The sequence below is a fragment of the Onychostoma macrolepis genome, chromosome 25 (genome assembly GCF_012432095.1).
Source record: "Onychostoma macrolepis isolate SWU-2019 chromosome 25, ASM1243209v1, whole genome shotgun sequence".
NCBI lineage: Eukaryota > Metazoa > Chordata > Actinopteri > Cypriniformes > Cyprinidae > Onychostoma > Onychostoma macrolepis.
Genome location: NC_081179.1, coordinates 25221630 through 25247001, shown reverse-complemented (window position 1 = coordinate 25247001; position 25372 = coordinate 25221630). Strand labels below are relative to the sequence as shown.

General features: G+C 41.3%; 1 pseudogene and 1 gene segment (V, D, J or C); both read right to left on the bottom strand.

Moving 5' to 3' along the window:
* Nucleotides 1-4908: 4908 nt before the first annotated feature.
* LOC131534159 (immunoglobulin kappa variable 3-15-like) lies at nucleotides 4909-5459 on the bottom strand. The segment is given in 2 exon segments: nucleotides 4909-5258; nucleotides 5359-5459. Coding segments are annotated over 2 exon segments (396 nt in total).
* Nucleotides 5460-18985: 13526 nt separating this feature from the next.
* On the bottom strand, nucleotides 18986-21133 carry LOC131534750 (trichohyalin-like; annotated as a pseudogene).
* Nucleotides 21134-25372: the final 4239 nt, after the last annotated feature.

Genomic DNA, 25372 nt, shown 5'->3' with positions numbered 1-25372 from the left:
TATAACCTCTTCATGAACTCAAATAAAACCAACATCTGTTCCTCTGTAATTCTCAAAAAACATTTGTAGAAGTCTGACAGAAATAACGTCAGTCTGGTTAGTAATAATGATGCTAGTAATGCTGTTTGTGGAGTTGTTTAATCCTCCTCTGCTGAGATCTTCAGAGATTTAATGTCTTTTATTTGCAGTTGTTTTGCAGGCTGTGGCTGGAAGTCAATAGTTGTTGTGTTTCTGCTCATCACTTTTTTCTTAAGCAGGTGTTTGTCACTAATGCCTAATCAGTACTAGATTAATCACTTAATTATCTAATGAACTGCAGTGCTGCTTCAGTCTTATTTTCAGCACTCTGTAGTATGCATACTGAGCAGTGTTCATTTCATTGTTTCATCTGGGCTGACCCATGTGGGGCCCTCATGGAAACCGAGGACAAAACTGGCTGGGCCCCAGTTAGATAGCCCAGGTGCCACCCATCTGGGCCCCACATAAGTTTGCCGGCTGGGTAATGATTGGCAAAATATTCATGCAGTTTAAACTCTTAAAATATCTTACATTTTAAAACATTAATCCTTAAATATCAAATAGTCAACAATTTAAATGATGGGCTCTTAATTACAACAATAAACATCAGAATGTTATCTCGGCCATACTGATTAAAAGAGAATGCCATTTTCCCTGTGCCACTTTTTGTGGAATAAAGTCCTGGTCAGATAGATTAGAGTAACCTTAACTGTTCCCTCAATAATGTGTTTAATTACCCACTATAATCCAGCTAAAATTAACATTAGCACTGGACAAAATATTTAGTATTGCCCTGCGTGCCTAACTTAACCAAGAAAAAATTATTTATCCTAAAATATGGAATAAATGTGATAAATAAAGCATTAAATTTACCTCTCTCATACACGTTGACACATTGTTACAATATAACAATATTACAATATTACAATATTTTGATATTGTACATTTAGAATACATTTAGGGTCTCTGTCATTTTCATGTAGGAAAGAGACTTGTTCCCCATATCATTTTTGCTATATGCAATGCAAAAACTTTGAAGCTCAATATCTCAAAACCACTCAGAACGGAGATAGAACCTTATAATTCCAAGGCGACGTATTGTTCCCTTATACCTACGAGCAAGTACTGTGGAGGTACTCTATAGTTACAAATAGGTACACTGTAAATTATGTTTAATTATGCGGTACATTGCGGGCTGTAATCTAAAGCCTTACCGTATATTTTAAGTAAAAAAAAAAAAAATTAAATGATGTATTTAAAATAATTTACAATGCATCAATATCAGTTAATTAAATTTTTGATGAAACAGAAGTTGCAAAATATTTTCATTCCATTCTACATTCCATTGCACAATAGGGAACATTGATGCTGACTGGATTTGTAATAGAACACACTCTAAAAAATTCTGGATTATTATTATTTTTTTAATTCAAATGCTGGGTTGAGCTTTTAGAGACAATTTTTGGGGGTTATTTTTTCAGTGTTTGGGTAGTGTTTGTGTTACTCAGCTCCTGGGTCAAATGTAACAACCCAGTGTGTGCATTGTTTTGCAGCTTCTGGGTCAAATGTAACAACCCAATGTTTGGGTAGTGTTTGTATTACTCAGATCCTGGGTCAGACGTAACCCAGTGGTTTAGTTATTTATCGTGGGGATTTTGCGTCTTCTCTTCATGGGAGAGCAGTTCTAAGCACCATCGAATTGATGCATTCTTCGGTAAAATACAGGTTTGTGTACATTTTATTTTATCTATAAAATCATCACGGGGACCCGTTTTCACTGATTCTAAAGGAATGGCTATTTGCACCCATTCCAATCCATTCAGAATTTAAATAAAAGTTTTGTTTTTTTGTGCTGCTAACGGCCATTTATATCCTGTACAGTCATGGCCAAAAGTTTTGGCAGTGACATAAATTTTGTGTTTTGCAAAGTTTGCTGCTTAAGCTGTTGTGGTGTTCATTCACATTGTTTCTAGATTGTTGTGTAGAGTGATTAGATGCATTTAAATAATTGCTAAAAGTTGTATAGGCTAAAAAATGAACCTTTCACAAAAACAAATTTCACTGTTTTTTGATCCTGATACAAAATGACCAGCTAACATTAATTGACTAATTATATCAGCAGCACATGTGAATATGTACTAGTCAGTTAAAATCACTATCATACTAGTTAGACTGTAAGAGCAGACTGGTTGCTATAAAAGGAGGGAAGAACCGCTTCCAATCATTGTGTTCTTGTTAGCGATGGTTACCTCCGAAGAAACACGTGCAGCCATCATCACTTTGCACCAAAGTGGCCTCACATGCAGCAGGTGGGTGTGAGAGCATCTTCACGCACAGTGAGGCCAAGACTTTTGGACAACGGCCTAGTGTCAAGAAGGACAGTAAAAAAGCCACTTCTCTCCAAGAAAAATGTCAAGGACAGACTGAAATTCTGCAGGAAGAACAACAATTGGACAGCAAAAGACTGGTGCAGAGTTATTTTCTCTGATGAAGCTCCCTTCCAACTGTTTGGGACATCTGGAAAATCAATTGTCCAGAGAAGAAAAAGGTGAATGCTACCATGAGTCCTGTGTCGTGCCAACAGTGAAGCATCCTGACACCATCCACGTGTGGGGTTGCTTTTCAAGCAAGGGAGTGGGCTCTCTCATAATTCTGCCCCAAAACACTGCCATGAATAAAGAATGGTATCAAAACATCCTGCAAGAGCAACTTCTTCCAACGATCCATGAGCAATTTGTTGATGATCCGTGCGTTTTCCAGCATGATAGAGCACCATGTCACAAAGCAAGAGTGATAAAGAAATGGCTCGAAGAGCATTACATCGGAATGTTGGATTCGTAGCCAGGCAACTCCCTGGATCTCAACCCCACAGAGAACCTGTGGTTAGTTCTCAAAAGGTGAGTGGACAAGCAGAAGCCCACAAATTGTGATCAACTGTGAGAACTAATAAGGCAAGAATGGATCACCATCAGTCAGGATTTGGCCCAGAAGCTAATATCCAGCATGCCAGAGTGAATTGCAAAGTTTATGAAGAAGGGTCAACACTGTAAATATTGACTCATTATATATTGTTGCCAATAAAAGCGTTTAAACTTATATGTTTATCATTGTTTTTCAGTATAACATAGAAACACGTGGAAGAATAATCTACAAATACTGAAGGAGCAAACTTTGCAAAACACAAAATTAATGTCACTGCCAAAATTTTGTCCATGACTGTATGCTATAGGGCAGCGGTTCTCAATTCCAGTCCTCGCATACCACCAGATGTTTGTTCTATTCGACTGTAAGTGCCCTACGAAGTGGACATCACCGGATAATCCGCCATGATTCTAGTTCGAAGCGAATGTATATATTCCATTCAAAGGGTACTGAAGTGTTCGAGACGTGTATTTTAATAGTATTTATTTACAGAGGTATATTATGTCACATTTCACACTTCTCTAGTAAGTTTTGTCTGTGTGTGAAGACGCTGCAGGTGGTGGCGTAGCGCAAATATGTGAATGAATGTTCCGAAGTGAAGTAAACTTCAACGGATTTCCCCTGCTCAGGGAGTAGGGAGCAATGAACACTGTGTAGGGGTCATGTCAATCGGAACGCAGTTCATGCACGGAGCTCACTTCTAATGAGCTGATGATCTGAATCAGGTGTGTTAACAAAGAGAGACATGCAAAATATGCAGAGAGGTGGTATGCGAGGACTGGAATTGAGAACCGCTGCTATAGGGGGTTATTTCATCTATGCTATATTTGCAGCAGCAGTATTTCTTACTTGCTCACAGCAGCATGTTGTGGATGTATTGGCAGTAGCAAGTCTCGGTACTTGCTCTGCAGCAGCAGCATAGCAGATCTATTCCGCCAAGATCGTTTACATTGTCATGTACAATACCATGCCAATCCCTCCAAGAGTAGTCATGACAGAAATGTGTTTGGATTGAACTCAGCAAGTTAAACATGCAGAAATTAATTTAAATTGTGACACAATATGGTGCCCTGCCCTGAGTTTAGCTCTCTTAGTTTTGTTTCTCTGGGTAATGCTGTGGCATGTTGAGGCCTACACATATGAGCTTGTGTTGAACAGATAATTTCATCAAGGTAACGGGATTCTTATGTCATAGTCATGTGATGCAAAGTCTTGACCTCAAGATCCTCTGTTGTGAAACCATCACATCAATAAAGTTGATCTGCAAATAAATGGTGAGTTTAAATCCAAAGTTCTGGCATGAAACGTATGGAGCAGTCCGAAAGGTCAAACTCAATCTGACATAATTATATCGTTATCACATGGCACAACTGATTGGTTCTCTCCTGTATCAGTAGCCAATGAGCTTGCTGGTCAACATTTAAATACTTGGCTAGTGTTTGCTGTAGCAGTAGCTGTGTATTTCAGAAACCCTCCACCTTCCCCAGCTCCACCTGTATAGATTTGCTACGTGGTGATCATGTATGCTATGGGGGTTATTCATATATGTTATACACTGATCTTTGAGTTCAGCTCATGAAAAACGGGGGCAAAAACAAAAGTGCTGCGTTTATAATTTTGTTCAGTGTATGTGCAGCAGTAGTATTTCTTACATTCTCACAGCTGCATGTTGTGGATGTATTGACAGTAGCAAGTCTCAGTACTTGTTCTGCCGCAGCAGCATAGCAGATCAATTCCGCCAAGACCAACCACATTAACATCGTCATGTGCATTACCATGCCAATCCCTCTGAGAGTTGTGGTGACAAAAAAAAAAAAAATTCTTGATTGTAATGATATTATGATTTTTGTGTTTGTGATCTGATCAGTGTTGTATGTGATTGTGTTGTAGAGCAGCTGCAGTATCTCTCAGCTGTATCAGTGCAGTCACTGTGACTCTGACTGACGGAGGTTTTTGTATGGCTCGTTATCACTGTGTGAACACAGCTTTATTGTTGATCCAGTGGTAACTCTGACAGTAATAATCTCCTGTATCTTGATTCTGGACTCCACTGATGGTCAGAGTGAAATCAGTTCCATGATCGGCTCCATTTCCACTGAATCTAGATGGAGTTCCTGTATAAAGGGTTTTGATGCTGTGCACTAGAAGTTTAGGAGCTTCTCCAGGTTTCTGTAGGTACCAGGAGACACAAGACTTACAGTCACCATCTGACTGACGTCCAATGGCGCTGCTGGTTTTACAGGTCAGAGTGACTGTTTGTCCATTCTGAACATGTTTCTCTGTTGGAGTCTGAATTACAGTCACCTGTCCTGCAGAGTCTGAAGAACAATTAAAAGACTTTAAACTTTTTTTTTTTTTTTTCAAAAATGTTAATATTTTAACTGCAAACAATCTATGCATTAAATAATTTGGTCTTACCTTCAAAATAAATTCCTAAGATCAAGAAGAAGATAATAAATGTCATTGTATTTGTTGTGTCTGTTATTATGATAAACAGTGTCAGTCATGAAGTGTTAAACTCACAGCACTATAAACACTCTCAGAGCACTGAAGCATGCACTGACAATGCAAAATGACTCTCGCTATTTAAATCATCTCCCTAAAAAAAACATATTTCAAAGATAATTACTAATATGACGTACATTTAAACTCCTTTGTACCATAATGTACCATTGGTGTCATAGTTAAACATTCCTGGTGACAGTTATTAAATAATATTGTCTTTTATATATTTACACTGGTAAAATACAAGATAAATATTCCTACCTTAAGTCCTAATGTGCTCCAAAAATGACACATTTCATGTGATATACTTATTTTTCACAGCTCTATATACTATATCTTTGAACCCATTGAGTCTCAAACACTTCCAGAGCATACAAGAAACCAGTGTATTTGTCAGTGTATAAAACAGAAAGACATATTTAAAAATCACAGTTGACTGCCAGTGTATTTGACATATTTGAACTAGAAAGTCAAGCACACTTGCATTGTGGGATAGAGTATTCCGCATAATGTGATCTGTTGTACACTGAATATTTTGGCAAATAGTGTTGTTCATCCAGTCATGTTTTTTGATTCCTTTTGTCAAAATGAACCATGAAAACACATTCAAATGGAATAAATTAAATGACAAATGTGTCTAGACAAAACACCTTAAACTTTTATTGATCTTGGAAAAATGTACAATTTGTTAAGGTTTTCTGACACATTACATGTAATGCATCTACATTTGTTATACAGTTTCTATTTATGCCTTGGCTCGTAACATTGAGCACCACTGTCTGGTTGGACCAGACACAATTATAACAGACAGAAGGTTGACAGTAGGTAATGGGCTCTGGAGAGTAAAGACAGTGGATAAAGCTTTTGATGAAATGAACCAGAAGTGGAAAGTCCAGGGGCTTATTTTTCTTCCACCCATGAACTCAGCAGCTGATTTCACCAGAGGAGGAACCAAGACATTCCTTTCGAGTCTCAAGTCAAATCCCAAGTCCTCAAAGAGTTAAAGTTAATGATATAATTAAGTGACTAATTAAATGATGATTGAGCATTAGTAATGAACACCTGATGTTAACAATCAACATCACAGAAGAAAAGAGAAATACAAGAACTATAACTGACTTCTTCCAGTTAATTTCATCCAAGGCTGTGGCTGAAGAAGAAGAAAAAAAAAAAACAAACATTGCCACCATAATTGTGGTCAGTGTTTGCTTTAGCTGGGCTCTTGAGCCTTTGGGCTCTTTGAAATTTCTTTCAAAGAAATTTGCTTCTAAATAATTGCAATATTGTTTCACAGCAAATATTTGTGCAATGCTGAGTCAAACCTTGAAGTAGCAGATTAGCTTATGCTTTTGATGAATGAATGTTCTCGGTTTAAATCTCTCTGGTTTATTAACTACTACAGAAGAAAAAAAAAACTTATGGTAACACTTTATTTTAGGCTGTCTTAACTAGTTTTTAATTATTATGCATATTAGCCATTTATTAGTAGTAATTAAGCACATATTAATGCCTTATTCTACATCCCTAATCCTACCCAATACCTAAATTTAACAACTACCTTACTAACTATTAATAAGCAGCAAATTAGAAGTTTACTGAGGGAAAAGTCATAGTCAATAGTTAATAAGTGTCCCCTATTCTAAAGTGTTACCAAACTTATATTAAGCAAATACCACCATAATGCTTGCACCAAAATCCGGTTTAGGATTAGGCTTTTAGACATGAACATTTATCATATGATCCTCAACAGTGGTGACAATAATTATTCATACTTGCATTGCAGCATAAAGCATTTTGTTGAGATTCATATGCTGGATCTTGATGTCTGTGTGTGTCTATAAAGCACCGGACTTACATAGATTTAAAACTCATTCACTATAACCATTAGAGAAACACTTTGCTTGCACGCTATAGTGTCACAGGGTTGATTATGCAAAACCTAAACATATAAAAAAAACAAGATATGACATTAAGCACAACTTGTGTAGATGTATTTAGTAAAAAGGCTTGACTGCTTCCTTTGGTGTATATTTGTATTATTTTACCATCTAATCAATCTCAGCATGCGTTAATTTTGTGTCGCTAGATGTTAAATTCTGTTGATTCTGCTAAACTTTAATGAAAACTGAAACTAAACTATATAAAAACTAAATAAAAATGTGTTCACAAAATAAAAACTAAACTAATACTAACAAAAATATTAATTAAACTAATAAAAACTAAACTGAATTTTATAGCAAATTTGAAAACGATATTAAAATAAAACAAATTCAAAAATTCAAAACTATAATAACCTTGGTTCCAAGGCACCCCATATGCCCGTAGGGCCGATCTAATGCGCAAATACATAAAGGAGGAGGTGACTGGCAGTTTATATTGAGTTTTGAGATTCTGGAAGGATTTTAAACCACTATCATCATAGATATCTCCAGGAATGTTTACTTTATTATGAGTTCATTGCGGACAATTAAATGGAGTACTGCCTAACAAAAGGTTATTATTGTGGAAAATAGGCTGCGAGATTTACACTGCCTAAGCGGAACCCCCCAAAAAACAAGATGCTTCAATTTATACAGATAAACAATAGATTCCTCAATTGCTCTCCAAGACCCAGAAGTGTCAGGATCAAACCAAACTGATAAAGGGTGGAGGGAAAGGCTTGAGCATACAGTCTAAAATTAAGGAAAGAAAGACCTCCATGTAATCTACATCATTGTAAGGTAGTCAGTTTAATACGAGGATGTTTCCCATCCCATATATACCGTGAAACACATGCATCTAGTTTGTTCCAGTAGCCAACCGGTGGAGCGAGAGGAATCATGGAAGAAAAGTAATTAATACGTGAGAAATCATTCATTTAATCATAGATATACGAGCCTGAAAAGAAGTAGGAAGACAAGACCAATTTTCCAAATCTGAGGATACTTTGGCTAGAATACTATTATAGTTTTTTGAGACAATTTCCTGCAGGGAAGGAAAAACATCTACCCCCAAGTATTTAAAGTTTTGAACCAATGGAATAGATATAGAAAGGGACATGGAATCGATTTTAAAATTGAGGGGAAGTAAACATGACTTACTCCAATTAATTTTAAACCCAGAGAGATCCAAAATGGTCAAATAAATTCAACACATGAGGAATAGAATGTGACGGCTTCTCCAAAAACAATAAGATATCATCAGCAAACAAAGAAATATGATGATGAGTATTCCGTTTATTTATGGAAGAAATAGTTTCAGATTGTCGGACCGCTTGAGCTAAGGGTTCCAAGGATAGGGCAAATAACAGAGGAGAAAGCGGGCAACCCTGACGAGTACCTCGATGTATAAAGAATGGGTTAGAGCGAACAGCACCTGTGAGAACAATGGCTGCTGGATTGGCATACACTGTAAAACCCAACAGTTAGGGTAACTCAAACCGTTTGAGTAAAACCGTTTGATTGCCTTAAAAACCTGACAAGTTAGGTTAACTCAAACCGTTTGAGGAAACTTATTGTCTTAAAATATTTAAGTTTTTTAAAACTAATAGTTATGAGTACTCTGAACTTATTTCAGCTGAGTTCACTAAATAAGATATATGCCCAACAAGTCACGGTAACTCAAACCGTTTGAGTAAACCAATTGCCTTAAAAACCCAAGTTAGGATAACTCAAACCATTTGATGAAACTTATTGTCTTAAAACTTTTAAGTTTTTAAATCTAACAATTATGAGTGCACTGAACTTATTTCAGTTGAGTTCACTAAATAAGATATACATTGCAGTTAAGTAATTAAGTGATTAATTAAGTGCTGATTGAGCATTAGTGATGAACACCTGCTGTTAACAAACAGAATCACTGACAGAAAGAAAGCATAAGAACAACAACTGACTTTAGACACATGCTTAGATGAAATCAACTGAAATAAAATGCATTAAATCACAAAATCTGATTTAAACAACCCCACAAACAGCATCACCAGCTCCACTTATTAATAACCAGACTGACGTTATTTCTGTCAGACATCTACAGAAGATCATATTGAGAATTAACTAAGGTTTAGATGTTGATTTATTGTTTCAATTGAAGTAACCATGTTAGAGATCAGTGTCTGATTTAGTTGGGCTCTTGACCCTTGACTTTTGTGTTAGTAGTTCTGTTTCTTCTTTTTCTCTGGTTGTTGTAATCATGTGTTCTTAAAACATGTTTGTTATAACTCAAAAGCCCAGCGGAAATGATCAGTAGTTGGTTGTTATATTTTTATAGTGACAGTCGTCTATTAGTGAGCTGATCTCATAGAGATTTAACATAGACTCATCGTGTCTAATTTCTGGTTGAATGAACATATTGATTATAGTAAAACCGATTCTAAGAGCCACCGTTTCTGTGATAGTCAGTTAATATAAAGGACTTTCCAAACAGTTTGTCCACAAAAAGTTTTAATCTACGGTAGCAACTAGACTCACACAAACATCAATAACCAGCTTGTGAACCTCAACAATGGTGAACATTAAAAAATAAATTAAAAAAAAATCATGCAGCAATGCATGCTGGGAACCATGGATGAGTTTTGTACTATGCTAGTACCCAGCATGCATTGCAAAAGTATTATTATATTTTTTTAATGGTCACCGTTGTTGAGGTTCATAAGCTGGTTCTTGATGTTTGTGTGAGTCTAATTGCTTCTGTAAATTAAAACTTTTTGTGGACAAACTGTTTAGAAAGTCCTTTATATTAACTGACGGTCACAGAACCAGTGGCTTTTAGAATCGCTTTTACTATAATCAATACATTAATTTAATCAGAGGTTAGACACACAATGAGTTGTGTTTATTCTCAATGAGATCAGCTCAGTAATAGATGATTGTCATTATAAATATATAACAACCAACTACTGATCACTTCCTCTGGGCTTTTGAGTTGTAACAAATATGTTTGAAAAACACACGGTTACAACAACCAGAGAAAAAGAGAGAAAAAAAAAAAAAACTACCAACACAGAAGTCAAGGGTCAAGAGCCCAACTAAAGCAGACACTGATCTCTAACATGGTTACTTCAAATGAAACAATAAATCAACATCTAAACCTTAGTTAATTCTCAATAAGATCTTCTGTAGATGTCTGACAGAAATAAAGTCAGTCTGGTTATTAATAAGTGGAGCTGGTGATGCTGTTTGTGGGGTTGTTTAATCAGATTTTGAGATTTAATGCATTTTATTTCAGTTGATTTCATCTAAGCATGTGTCTAAAGTCAGTTGTAGTTCTTGTGTTTCTCTTTCTGTCAGTGATTCTGTTTGTTAACAGCAGGTGGTCATCACTAATGCTCAATCAGCACTTAATTAATCACTTAATTACTTAACTGCAATGTATATCTTATTTTAGTGAACTCAACTGAAATAAGTTCAGAGTACTCATCTGTAACGTTATGAAAGGTTTTATCCTTTATTTATCAATTTTAGCTTCAGAGAACCAAATCGTAGAAATTCGGTTTTGATCTGATTAATTGATATTAATCAATATTGTATAATTTATACCCTATTAACAACTCGTCCCGCGAGTATTAATATAGTATAAATCAGCAATGCTTCTTATTGTTGATAAGAATACAGAATTGATTGGGAAATTTGCCTGAGCAACAAGTAACACGATCTATGGCAAATAATTTAACGATTTGAAAATCAAGGCACCAGACTATTCATTAAAAATGAATCGAGCGTTTATTTACTATTCTAAGGCACACTACAAATAACCAAAACACATACACACACACATACACATATTATGGCAAGATCAAAGCAGTTTGAAGGAAGGTAACTATTCTCTTCTCTTGAGAATTAAGGACGACCTTATGGGGACGTCACAAACGGAAGACTCAGTTATTGTTATCTTTTAATGATTCATTCAATTCAACCAGCTTCAGTGAATAAGAGATTTGTCTGTTTTACTTGCTGTGAGTTTGAAGTTGAATTGAAGGCTGTACTTCTTGAAGGGTTGCTGGAGGGAAACCCAGGACTTTTCCTGCTGACGTGTTGTTGTCGCGTGACGTCACTCGGGATTCCTCCTTTGGATTTGATGGATTCCTGGTAGCGCGCGAATAGCGAGTTTGAAGTTCTTTTACGCAGCCGCTTGCAAGTTTTCTTTGGTCAGACGTGGCCAGATGTCGAAGTCTTTTGATGATCAGCCAGATGTTTCACAGCACGATCGAGGGCAACGCCCAGACTTTCAGCCAAGTCTCTTGCAGTTGCACCAGTTGATTCACCCGTTCTTTGTTCTGAGCTTCTTTTCAAAGTTGGGGTGTCTGTTTTATCGGACAGAATTAAGTCCATCCTAGTCACTGTCTGACCCAATCACATTGTCTCTGTAGGAGGAGCCACGCCCACACGACTCAAACTTCGTGCATACATTATCTGCTCATAAATATGTCACCTAAGCCACAATATCCTAGCAGATTTCTACAAAGTGTTATAATCATACCTTATGAGGATAAAAGTCAACATTCATCTATTTCAATGTACTGGACTCATCATAACGTGAAATTTAATACCAAACATGAGATAGTTATATATTGAATACCTATAATTTTACCTACTAAATGGTTTAAGTCACAGATTAAAATACCTAAGTTCTGATAACTACAGTCAGATATATGAAACATAAAATACCACATTCGTATATGTATTGTCTCTTGGATATATTGCTTTTAATAGCAGCAGTCTTTTCCGTCTCTGTGTGACTAGAGTGTCTTTGTTGTCCGAGCACCAGAGACGGCATCGCCTTGGAATGCAACTTGGAAAAGGGGTTTGCTCTGAGGTCACCAGGATGTCTGTGCTGTAGGTTTGTTCAAGTCTGGTTAACATATACCTGTCTTTCCTTGTTGATACCATCATTGAATTACGGTCAAAAGCAGTCAGAGAATTTAGGGAGGGTCTGGGCATGGAGCATATCCAGATTCCCCGTGCTTTGTACCGTCTGTTTATTCGACTTTATTTATGGTAAACTGGTCAAGACCAACATTGAAAATCCTGTGCTTCAAAGAATGGCCAGATGTTCTCCTCCCAGCTTCATGAGATGATAAGGAGAACCGACAGGAAGCTTAGTCAGATACTGTGAGCGTCGGATTGGTCATTTGTAACTTTTATGAGTTGATGACTGAAGCTCAGTTCCAGTGGAATGTTTTTAAGTTAAATATGTGTGTGCGTTCTTTTCGACCAGGTTCTACACATCCCCCTTCGCTCGGTGAGGTTCCCTTTGCGAACGTCGGCGGGCACTGGAACAAGATACAGGGAGAACAGGCACACACAAGACACAAACAACATCTCCATCACTGACTGAATCCTGGTGCAGGGCAATTTGGAAATGGACAGGTTAGAAACTTGAGAGGACATAGGGGTGAAGGGTTCAGCATAACTCGTAATCAGGTAATTTTGATTGGATTAATTGTCAAGGGTTCGACGAGGTGGTATAGGCGTGATCTCAATCAGGTTTATTGAGTTTTCAGGTTCGGGTTCTTGGTCGGTTCTATCACGTCTGAAAATGCGCGGGACGCCTGACGTGCATTTGGTGAAGGACTCTTGAACGGCGTTCACTCGCTTGTGTAGGAGGAAGGCCAGTGTCAAAGTCACAACATATCCTACAACAGTAGAGATGCACAGCGCGGTGTTGGCGGCAGACCACGACCGAATAATTGGCGCGCCAGCGGGCAGAAGGCGTGCGATAGCTTCTAAAGCTGTATTGACCGGAGTCAAATCAATTAATTGCGTTCCTCCTCCTTGATCCTTTCTTCCAATTCGGGATCGAGGGTGAAGGAACGCTGTTTGAAAAAGGGCGAGATTTCGATTTCAGCCTGATACTCATCGTCGGTCAGGTGATACAATGCTAACTCGTCAATGTGGAGGATCGAGCCCTTAGGGACAGTGATCCATAGAGTTTGGTTGGACAAGATAATGCGTGTGACTGTATCACTAGAGTGTTGACTAGTCATCGGTTTCCGATGATTTTGGCAATGTTAGTGAAGGGAGTCGATCTCAATTTCGGGACCTGGGGTTAAGGATCGGCTAAGGGAGTTCCTTGATGAGGGGACTAGAGTGAGAAGGAAATTATAGTGAAATAGGGAAAAGGAAAAACACACAGAGAGACACAAAGAAAAACACAAAAGGCACACGAACACTGAATGAGATGAGGCAGCAAACGAGTATCACGTGTGGAGTAACTCCTCTCTACTAGAGGTCGGTCCTAGCAGTGCGGCAGAGGAGAGTGTGTCAGTGTTGTGTTTAAGCAAGGCTGCTATATGTTTTCCTAGAACGACAGAATTTATGTTAGTGTGGTGCAGAGCATATGATTGTCGGTCTGTGTCAGTGGGTTTGATCTTCCCCCTTTTCCTGTCGGTTGGAGCCCTGGTGCCTCTTTATCTGGTTTCGATGGACCCATCGAAAGACTGGCTCACTGTGCCCTTGTCTGATTTTTGATTCGATGGCGACAGGTGAGAGCTTGTCTGTTATCTCATGGGGTCCTGTCCAGTGAGGTAGGAACTTCTTTGACAGGCGATGAGAAGCGTTCTGCTTTGGTTTGGCAAAGCTGTAGTACCACACTTTGTCTCCGACACTGAGCTCATGGTGAGAGGCCTTTTGGTCGTAGTAGGCTTTACGACCTTCCGCGCTTCTTTGGAGTTGGTGTTGCGCAAAGGCGAAAGTCGTTCTCAGGTGCTGATGCAACTCTTCCAGGTACTGGTGAGTGGTATAGGCGGTGACGAGGTTTAGGTCACCTGGTTGGTACAGCAGATGTAGTGGTAGCGTCATACTTCTCCCTGTCATCAATGTGAACGGGGGTACTCCGGTAGACTGGTGAGGTGTGGCCCAAGCGGCCATCAGCACCAAGGGAAGTTTAATATCCCAATCCTTTTGATTGGTAGATACATACTTCTTTAACATGCTAACCACTGTTCTATTGGCCCGTTCAACTTGACCCGAGGAAATTGGGTGATGGCTTATATGAAGCTTGGCCTGTATACCCAGGAGTTTCCACACTTCCTGCATGACTTCGGCGGTGAAGTGGGTTCCGCGGTCAGAGTTGACCCTTAAAGGCAGTCCAAATCTTGAAAAGATGTGGTTCATTAACAGGCAGGCTGTTGTTTCTGCTGTATCATTGGGAGCTGGGAGGCATTCTATCCACTTTGTGAATTCGCAAACCACGGTGAGGAAGTATTTGTTACCCCGTGTCGACCGTGGCAGGGGTCCTACCCAGTCTATTTGGAGGTCCGACCAGGGGAAGGTCATTCCTTTCCTTTGCAGTGGGGCTCGGTGATTTGGGTTTGCCGGTTGGAACTGGCAACACACCAGGCACCCTTTTACGTATTCCGCCACGTCTTGTTGCATGCCAGGCCAGTATGCTACTTGCTTGAGTGTCTCATAAGTGGCCTTGGCGCCATGGTGTCCAGCGCATGGTGCGTCGTGGGCGTGTGTCATCATGATCCCCCTTTGGCCCTGAGGGACTACGAGCTTTGGCGCAGTAAGGGGCTCAGGGACATAAATGAGAACGCCGTCTCGGAGATGCAGCATGTGCTTGACAGAGTGGAGCGTGCGGAGCTCGGAGGAAGTGGCTAGGTCGGAGGTGGCAATCGGATGTGTCAAGGGGTCGGAAACGTGAAGTGCCATAGTTCGCAGTGTCGGATCCGCAGTTTGGAGAGTGAGGAGATCGTCAGCAGCGAACTGAGATGATAGGGCAATGTGGGAGGAGGCGGGGGTTTGTACGCCAGTGGCATGTTGGCGGCGGGTAATAGCTGCTACGGAAGGGTTGGGTGGGAGGGCTTGAAATATCCAGGACTCTCCGTGTAATGCACCTGCTTTGGCGAGGGCATCAGTTTGGTCATTGACGTCTTTATCCTGTCCTGGTTGACGCGAATGACCTCGAACCTTTGTCCAGTAAACGACCATGTCGTGTTTGGTGACAATGGCATCGCCTGCTTGGAAGAGTTCCTGGTGCTTGACAGGCTTGTTGTTAGCTGTCTTGAATCCATTCTGTTTCCATCCAGCTAAATGGCAGGTGAAGCTGAGACGGGCGTAGTTCGAATCGGTACAGATGAGGAGTTCTTTGATGTCGTGGGATGCAGCCATTTGTAGCGTGATGAGGATGGCGGCTATTTCTGCGTACTGCGATGAGTGAGGGCCTACGTTGAATTGTTGCGGTGGGCAAGGATCGTTGTTGAGCCAGACCACTCCCGCGCCAGCTTTTAATACGCCCTTGTGATTGTAGGAGCAGCCATCGACATATGCTGTGGGCATCCCTTCACACACATTCTCCTCGAAGTACCTGTGATTCGTCAGTTGTGGTTGTAGCGGTTCTTTAGATTCCGCTGAGGTGTCCAATGTATCCGTTGAGCAGTTTTGGCAGGCCGCTAGCCCGTTTCCAAGTGAGGATTTATAGTTTTGGGCATATCTTGCCTCAACGTCCCGTCCTTGGAGTGTCATTAGCCAAGTAGCTATTCGTGCGTTGGTCACCACACCATCTCTGATTCGTTGACTGTTGAGGTAGGTGACCGGTTGATGACAAGTCTCGATGATGACTTTCTGTGCACCAATGTAATTAGAGAAACGCTGGATAGCCCACACAGTGCAGAGCAAAGCTTTTTTGCAGTCTGAATACTTGCATTCTGGGGAAGCAGCGTTTTACTGGCATAAGCGACCACTCGCTTGTCTTTGTCATGGATCTGGTATAGGCCTGCGCTGAGGCAATGGCTGGAGAATCCAGCGTCCAGATAGAATTCTTTTTCTGGGTCTGGGTAAGCCAGGCACGGAGCAGAGCACAGGCGCTGTTTGAGCTGGCTCATAGCTGTGTCCTGGGCTTCCGTCCAAATGAAGGGTTCATCCTTTTTCAGGAGGGACGTTAGTGGTCGTGCGATGTCAGCATAGTTCTCGATGAACTGTCGTGAGTAATTGCACACTCCCAGAAAGCTTCGCAGTTCCGATATGTTAGTCGGCGTCTTTATGCTTTGGATTGCTTGGATGCGGTTTGACTGTGGCTCGATGCCGTTTCGTCCGACGAGCAGGCCGACATAGTTCACCTTGGTTTTGCACCACTGTCCTTTGTGAAGGGCAATCTTAGCTCCTGCTGTCGTCAGCTGGTTTAGGACATGATCGATTTCTTTGAGGTGGTCTTCCACGCTTGAATGTTTCATCAAGACATCATCCACATAAACGAGGTTGCCTCTGGCTCTGGCGTCAGGGCATGCTTTGTTCAGGAAGATGTTGAATTCTGCTGGTGAGTTGGCGTAGCCGAAAGGGCACCGTGTGAAGGTGTACTGTCGATTGCCAAAGGTGAATGCAAGCTTATGTTGGTCTTCGGGGTGGACAGGGATTGTCCAGAACCCGGAGGCGACGTCCAGTGTGGAAAGGATTGTAGAACCTTTGATTTTTGGGATTTCTTGGTCCAATTGGGTCATAGGCCATCGTGACAAGGGCACTTGTTGGTTCAACTTGCGATAATCTATGGTGGGCCGCCATTTTCCGTTGAGTTTTAGGACTGGCCATATCGGGGCAGAGTATGTGCTGTTACAGGGCCGGATGACCCCTTTTTCCAGCATGGAATCAACAATTTCTTGCACTGGCTCATATGATGCTATTGGGATTTTATACTGCCGCACAAATGTGGGTGGCGCATTTGGGTTTGTCGGGATGCGCACGGTGTGGATGTTTGTTAGTCCACAGTCCAGTGAATCCTTTGCGAAGGAGTCTTTGTATTTGTGCAGAACCTCTTTGAGTCCTTGGCGATCCACCTCATTTTGGAGGGCATCCGCCTCACTCAGGATCTGCTGAATTTGTGCGTTGAACCCGGCGTAGGGCTCTTCTGCAGCTGAGTCATTTGAGGGGCTTTGGGCCCCGATGGTCACCTGTGTAGGTGATTCTGTCGCAGGCTGTGTTGAGACAGCGTAGACAGCGAGGTGAGTGTCATCTGTTAGTTCTGAACGGCAGACACTTTCTTTGGACACCGGCAGAATGGAAGTGATGGCAATGACTTCATGAGGTTTTGTGAATGTTATGGTGTCATTGTATTCGTCTGACATCAGCTGGGCTGGTATGGGGCCTATGACAGGTACCGTCAGTTCAAAGTCGTGGAACGCCTGGTTGATGAGCCATCCCAGGTGACTGGCTTTGGGAACGTGGATGTCTTGGGCCGTACAGTGGTTGAACAACACATACACAGCACGGGATGACACTTCAATGAGAGGTGTGGCTTCCAGGGTCAGTCCGAGTTTTAGGCAGGTCCTGGAAGGTTGGAAGAAGCCTAGCTTACTGTTGAGAGCCTGGCCAGGTCGCATGTTGAGGCGGACACTGACACTCTTGCTGTAGGCAGGTATTGTGGCTTCTTGCTCAGTGATCATAGCGCATGCGTCTGGCATGGTTTGACCAGACTGGAGGTTCTTGAGGTTGACTGACGTTGTCAGTTGACATGACGGGGGAGCCCATATTATGTCGTTCACGGTATCAATGTAAGCATTGAGCCGGACGATGATATCCGCTCCAATGTAGATGTCATGAGGTAGGTCAGGGATTACGAGGAAGTAGTGACTCAGATGTCTGTTGTTCCATCGTATGTCTACAGCGCAGACGATCTTGGAGGTGGCTATGGTTGTTGACCAGGGACTGAGAGGGAAGCGGCTGTGTTTAGCAACCTGTGGTAGACTTTGGTGTCTTTGCTTCAATATTCTAAATAGCTTTAGGCTAATGGCTGGGTTTTCTGCCCACAGGGCCAGTGTCGCATCTGGCACTGATGTGCCGTGGACATCTATTGCCGTCATGATTCGAAGGGGGCCTGTGTTTGGTTCAGGCTCTTGCAGTGAGCAGAGGAGAGGGTCCTGGTCTTTGCTGCTTGAGCTCGGTTCAGGCCTTGGTTCTGATACTGTACCATCATTCCGTGAATTGGGGGCGGTGTCCGTGACTTGGCACTGCGACTCGTTGGAGTCTAATGACTGGCACGGCAGAGGTTCGCGGACTTGTGTCCACATCTTTAGATGCTTGAAGTCTATTAGAGGTTCAAAACGATTAAGCAGATCTTTCCCAATGAGAAGTGGGTATGTTTTGAGTGGGGAGACATATATTGGATGAATGAGATCCATTGATCCCACTGTCAGGTGGATTGGAGCCACATGTTTCAGTCGTAGGCCCGTGTGGGAATACGCTTGGAGGTTCAGCTCACACCTTTGGAGTTTGAGGGTTCTGTTAGTCCTCTTTGCTCCTTCTTGGACTTCCTCGAGGAGTTCAGCAGACATTAGAGTAATGTCGGCCCCCGTGTCCAGAAGGGCTTCGACCTTGATGTGTCGTTCGATGATGATGGATAGGTAAAACTTTTTTGCTATACCTTTCTCAATGACATCACCTAGGAGTTGAGGGACTGAAGTCTGGGAGCAGATTGTTAGGATGTCAGGACTGATGTTGTGTTCGTCGGAGGAGTGGCAGACAACCAAGACAGCACTTTCAGGAACTTGATGGGGTTCGTCAGCAGGTGTTTGTTGGACGCTGCTGCGATCTGGTTGTGTCGGCTGGTCGCTGCCTTCTCCTCCGGCCGCTAGTCAGGCTGAATCTGGTTTCTCTTTCTTTTCCCACTTCCGGTCCTCCTCCTTTCGTTGGAAGAACTCTTTCATCATCATTTTCATCAGCTCTTGTGAGTCGAAACACGGTGGTGTCTTTTGTTCTTGTGTGGATTCAGTTTGAGCTCGGTCAGCTTGGGATCTTTGTGACTTCTTTCGTCGATTCCTTGGGCTGGTTGCACCAGGGTGAGTTTGTCGTTTTCCCTTGGAGTTTCCATCGGATTCCCATGAGCTTTTCCCTCTTGAGTTTCCGGATGAGCTTGGCTGGTCCCACGATCTCTCCCATTGATTCTCCTGAGGCCTTGCTTGGTCCCATGACTTCTCCCAGTTCCGTCCCGGCGAGCGTTGACGTCCACGAGTTCCATCCCAGCGTTCGTACCTCTGTTTAGATCGGGTACCAGCGTGGGAGTCTCGTTCTTTGTTGGACGAGGGTGCATTCCACTCTCTGGGTGGCGGCTTGGCAGAGTTTTGGTGTTGGGTGCCCTCTAGAGCCAGCCCTGGACTTTGAGTGTGGAAGTCAAGAACTGCTGGATTTTTGGAGCCCTTTTCTGAGGCCATCTTTTGTTTGCCGTAGGCTTTCTGTGCCAATTCTCGCAACTGCTGAGCATTCATTGTTCGTCTTCCATGTCAGGTTCTTTGCGAGTTCCGAAGTATGCTCGTCTGAGTCGGCTGTAGTAGGCTTGAGGAGGTTCGTGACGTCCTTGTCTTGTCTCCAGGGCAGCCACTAAGCCTTGTTCGGAGTCAGGATTGGAAAACTCTTTAATGAGGGCTTCTCGGAGCAGTTGGTAATCAGTCTTTATGTGAGCAGGCTGCCTGTCCAGGAAGCAGCGAACTTCAGGACTGGATGTCGTTCGGAGTAAATAGAGTCTATCTTTGTCCGTAACGTTAGGTCGCATTTCCAGATGGAAATCGATATCTTGGAGGTAAGCTTGGACATTTTGGCTATTTGGCACGCTGGGGGTGAACTTGCCAATGTTCCTGGCGAGCTTGTCAAGGTCTTTCAGGTCCAAGCCATGCGACGATCTGCGGCTGGTTGCGGCAGGTTCTTTTGGCCTTGCCGTGACATGAAGTTCTTCAGAGGGAGCTGGTGAATGTTTCAACACCACCCCCTCAACCTTTTGCTCATGTGTCAGTCCAGGAACAGGTGACCCGGTCCTGCTCGGCAGGGGTGAGGTCGGTGCGCGTCGTGTCCTCGACGGCTCACGGCGCAGTTCGTAAGCGTGCTTGAGTTCCTCTTGGAAACTGTCGGATTCCTCTTTGAGGTCGTCAAGCTGTCGTATTAGGCGGCTGATCTCGTTTCTTGACTCATCCAGGTGAGTTTCAAGGGCTTTGATTCTGTTGTTTTTATCCCTGAAGTCAGCCCTTGCCTTTTCCAGTAGCTGTTCTGCATACTGTAGCTTGTTACAACGATCAGCGTAGTCTGCCTTGACCTGTTCCATTTCTTGGGTGTTAGCTACTAGGGTTTCTTTTAGCTCATTGATCTCCTCCTCAGCGCCTTGTTCCACCTCATCCGGCCTTTCCCGTCGTTCCTGAGCTTCCAGTTCCAGCTGCTCAATGCGTCGTTGTGCGCGTGTTAACTCCTGCTGGAGCTGTGCAGCGTGCTTGTCGCTCAATTTGAGGGTGGCGATGAGTGTATGACTTAAAGAGCCGGTGATCTTGGCTAATTCTTTGTGATTGTAGCTTTGACTTGGGTCTTGTGCCATGAGGCTTGTTATGTTGTCGTCCAGCTGGTTCTGTGTCTGGGTTTTGAGTGTTTCAGCAGCCTTAGGGAGGAGGCTGTCTGTCGCCACACTGAGCCATGTTTCCAGGTCTTCCCAGTGGCCAACATGTTCGGTTGTGCGAGACATGCTTTGGCGAAATGAGGGTGATCTCGAACCGCGACTAACACAGACCTTGAAGAGAAAAACAAAACAAAACAAAAAAACCAACAAAGCAAACAGGGGTGTAAGAGTGCAATGTAAAGTGTATGCTAATGTTGAGTGTGGCTCTCTGTGACTGTGGTCCTCTGGGGGCGTGCTTCTAATTTGTAGCCTCTGTGGGGGAAAATTGAACACACACACACAGGTCACACAGCTGAAGAACAGAGAAAGGAACGAAGAACACTAACAGAGCAAGGAACAGAGTTATACTTGGATGGTTCCCTTTTTCCTGTAAGGAAAGTCAAAACAAAATAAACCAAACACAAAATACTCCTTTCTGGTGGCAGAATTTTCTCTTGTTTTTTTTTTGTTAAGTCTGATTTAGAAGGGTGCTTCTAGTCAGAGGATTGTAAATGGGGATTTAATTTTTTTTGTAAGTCTGTGATTGCTATTAATTTTCTCCGAGTGAAGGAAAACAATAACAATGACAGCACTGGTCCCTTAATGTCAAATTGACCTCACAACGCTTAAGGTTTTCGACGTCTATCGTCTAGGTGATCTGTTTAGCCTGGCAGGGTAAGATTTCACAGAGGGGACATTAAATGGAAAACAGTTTTGAAATGTCGTCTCAAGTTCCACAAATACCTGTTCAGGGGTTAAGGTCCTCCGTTTGTGACAATCCCACAGGCACAATCTCAGCAAACAGTAGCAATAATCACATTAGAAGATAGCAGCAAGGAGACCAGATAAGAGGGGAAAGAGTGAGTTGCTCCCAATTTTAGGACTAGTGACAAGCGTATCAGCGTTGTGGCGCTGTTGGGTTGATACCCTTAGGGGGTTGATTTTGCTGTTTTAATAGGCTAAAACCAACTGTCCTAAATTTTGAGGAAACTCTAATTTCCTTTTGGGGTTTTGCTTAATTGGGATGTTAAGGCTCTTATGTCCTAGGTTTGATGGGAAGTTAGATTGTCCAGCGGAATCCCACGGCCGGGCCTACCACGGAGGCAATGTCACTTCACCAGCCAAACACTAGGTGGAGCACTATTTATTATTAAGCTTAAACCACACGTAAACCCATAAAGCTTTAGCTGAGTTAATAAATAATTGAAGGAAAGAAAATTAGGCTAATCAAGTAGGACCCGAACTTGACTGCGAATGAATTTAGAGTTTCAAATTAGATATTGTGGTTTCTAATTATATTTTAATGATGTTATCATTAAAACGGGTAGGATGATTAGGATTAAAATTGTTCACTAATGTATCATTGAAATAGGGAAGCCCAATTCAGAATTGGATGAAATTAAAAATTTCAGAGCAATAATGATAATTATTAAAATCCAATGATGGTTGTCATTCAAATTATCAGAGCAATTGACATTTCATTAATCTGGAAACAGAAACTGTAATTAATTATTTAAATTGAATTAGAGTTTTCAGACTCGTAATTAATTATGAAATTAAATTATCAATCTCGGTTTCCCAATGATAGTAGATTTAGAGCATTCACTGATGCCATTACCACTTCATAAGAATAATTTATAATTCATCAAATTATAAAAGCACTTATAATTATGTTAACCAGCCTATGTGGAAGCAATAACTGAAATTATTTAATTCAATGAAATTAAACTTTCAAATTTGGGATTGATTATGAAATCAAATTACCAATCTTGAATTGAATTTGGGTCCCTATTAACCCCTCCTTGTTTCATGAAGATCACAAGAACAATTTAATCTGTACCATCCTGATTACTTCTAAAGAAAATTAAAAATTTTCAGGCCAAAGAATTAAGCACTTTGATAGTCAATGATTAAGTTCTTAATGTTATTGTCAAATTATCAAAGCCCCACGATTAACTTACTCCGTGACTACGTTGCCAGGTGGGAACAGGAGCTGAAATTATTTAATGAAATGAAACCAATTTCAAATTTGTAATTAATTCTGACATTCGATTAAAAATTTCAAATGCTTGACCAAGCAACGCATCAACTGATATCGTTAAAAATCATACGGACAGTTCATAATTTATTTAATCACTGTATTATCAAAGTAATAAGGCCACAACCCAGAATTAATTCCTAATACACCCCGTTATCAAACTGATACCCGTAAAAAAAACTTTTACACAAATGCTTATTAAACCACAGGTGAGACCGCTAACTAATTTCCTATGATAATTAACCGCAGTGCAACGAGAGGGTTCTACTAAGTTTGTATTTGTTAAAGTTATTTAAATGGGTGGCGAGCAATAACAGGTAGGAAAGTAAAAGAGAGATAGAAATGATATGCAAATCTTAGTTTGAGTTCAGAATGTGTATTCGCATCAATACTTCAAAACACACTGCATAACACACTGCATTGGCATCCACACGCTAGGCTACGTGCTACTAGCTTAGCCTTCGATGCTACTAGTTTGGCCTATGCTTCAATGCAAACTCATTAGCTAGCTTTTCGCTACGCTACTGTTTACAAAAACTCCAAAATGGCGCTGGGGCGGAGCCCACGCACTGAAATTTTTCCGGAAACGAACCTTGGAGGACTTCCGTCCAAGGCTGTCAGTAACACGCCCACTCTGGCCAGTGAATTTCAAGCTAGGCTTGTCTTATTCACGCGAGCTAGCTCTGTTCTGAACACACCAAAAGCACTATGAAGATTTTGTCTTCTGTATAGCGCTGAATAACTCAACTCATTTAGAGCGAGATAAATTAATCCACAGATTAATTATTATGACCAAAGCTTCTCGGCCAAAGCTGTCACTATGGTGACGCACAGGTTGTGAGTTATACACAGTTTCTTCACACACGGCGGTGTAAGTGTGTCTCACTCCTTCCAATGAGGTACTTAATATACAGATTTACTGCAATTAATACCATAACGCTATGAGGCCACGGCGGACCACGTGACGTTACTTCTGATCTGTTTTCACAGACAACAGTGGATTTTTTTTTTTTAATCACACAATTTCATCTGTTGATCAGGATCAATAATTCTCCACAGAACGCGTTTGCCACTCTTCTGAGTGTCGCGTTTTAAATTCACTGTTTCCGTGAATTAAAATTGGTTGAGACTATTAAGTAGCTAAGTTAACTGTCATCAAACCATATAGTTTAATCGTTTCCACATCGGATTCTGCAATGCAGATCGAAAATATTGAAGGCCTTATCACAGGAATAAAATAAGGAACACGCTTATTTTTCCCTTATATCTGCGCAGAGCGCCTTAACTTTCTCTCTCAACAGACAAATTAATTACTGCAGTTAATTTTCCTTTTAAACAACTAAAGTTGCTATTCCATTCAATAAAAATAAGGAACACGCTTATTTTTTTCTTATATCTGCGCAGAGCGCCTTAGACAAATTAATTACTGCAGTTAATTTTCTTTTTAAACAACTAACGTTGCTGTTCCATTCAAACGCCTCGTGTCTTGTACCACAACTAAGCATGCACCACAAGAACAACAAACAAACGCTGTCTCTCTGTATCTACACTATTTTAGGCAAAATACAGCAATATTCCTGGTTTCATGAATTTTCAAATCAAACTAATGCCAGCTTTCATTCTCCACCATTAATGTAACGTTATGAAAGGTTTTATCCTTTATTTATCAATTTTAGCTTCAGAGAACCAAATCGTAGAAATTCGGTTTTGATCTGATTAATTGATATTAATCAATATTGTATAATTTATACCCTATTAACAACTCGTCCAGCGAGTATTAATATAGTATAAATTCAGCAATGCTTCTTATTGTTGATAAGAATACAGAATTGATTGGGAAATTTGCCTGAGCAACAAGTAACACGATCTATGGCAAATAATTTAACGATTTGAAAATCAAGGCACCAGACTATTCATTAAAAATGAATCGAGCGTTTATTTACTATTCTAAGGCACACTACAAATAACCAAAACACATACACACACATACACATATTATGGCAAGATAAAAGCAGTTTGAAGGAAGGTAACTATTCTCTTCTCTTGAGAATTAAGGGCGACCTTATGGGGACGTCACAAACGGAAGACTCAGTTATTGTTATCTTTTAACGATTCATTCAATTCAACCAGCTTCAGTGAATAAGAGATTTGTCTGTTTTACTTGCTGTGAGTTTGAAGTTGAATTGAAGGCTGTACTTCTTGAAGGGTTGCTGGAGGGAAACCCAGGACTTTTCCTGCTGACGTGTTGTTGTCGCGTGACGTCACTCGGGATTCCTCCTTTGGATTTGATGGCTTCCTGGTAGCGCGAATAGCGAGTTTGAAGTTCTTTACGCAGCCGCTTGCAAGTTTTCTTTGGTCAGACGTGGCCAGGTGTCGAAGTCTTTTGATGATCAGCCAGATGTTTCACAGCACGATCGAGGGGCAACGCCCAGACTTTCAGCCACATTTCTTGCAGTTGCACCAGTTGTTTCACCCCGTTCTTTGTTCTGAGCTTCTTTTCAAAGTTGGGGTGTCTGTTTTATCGGACAGAATTAAGTTCATCCTAGTCACTGTCTGACCCAATCACATTGT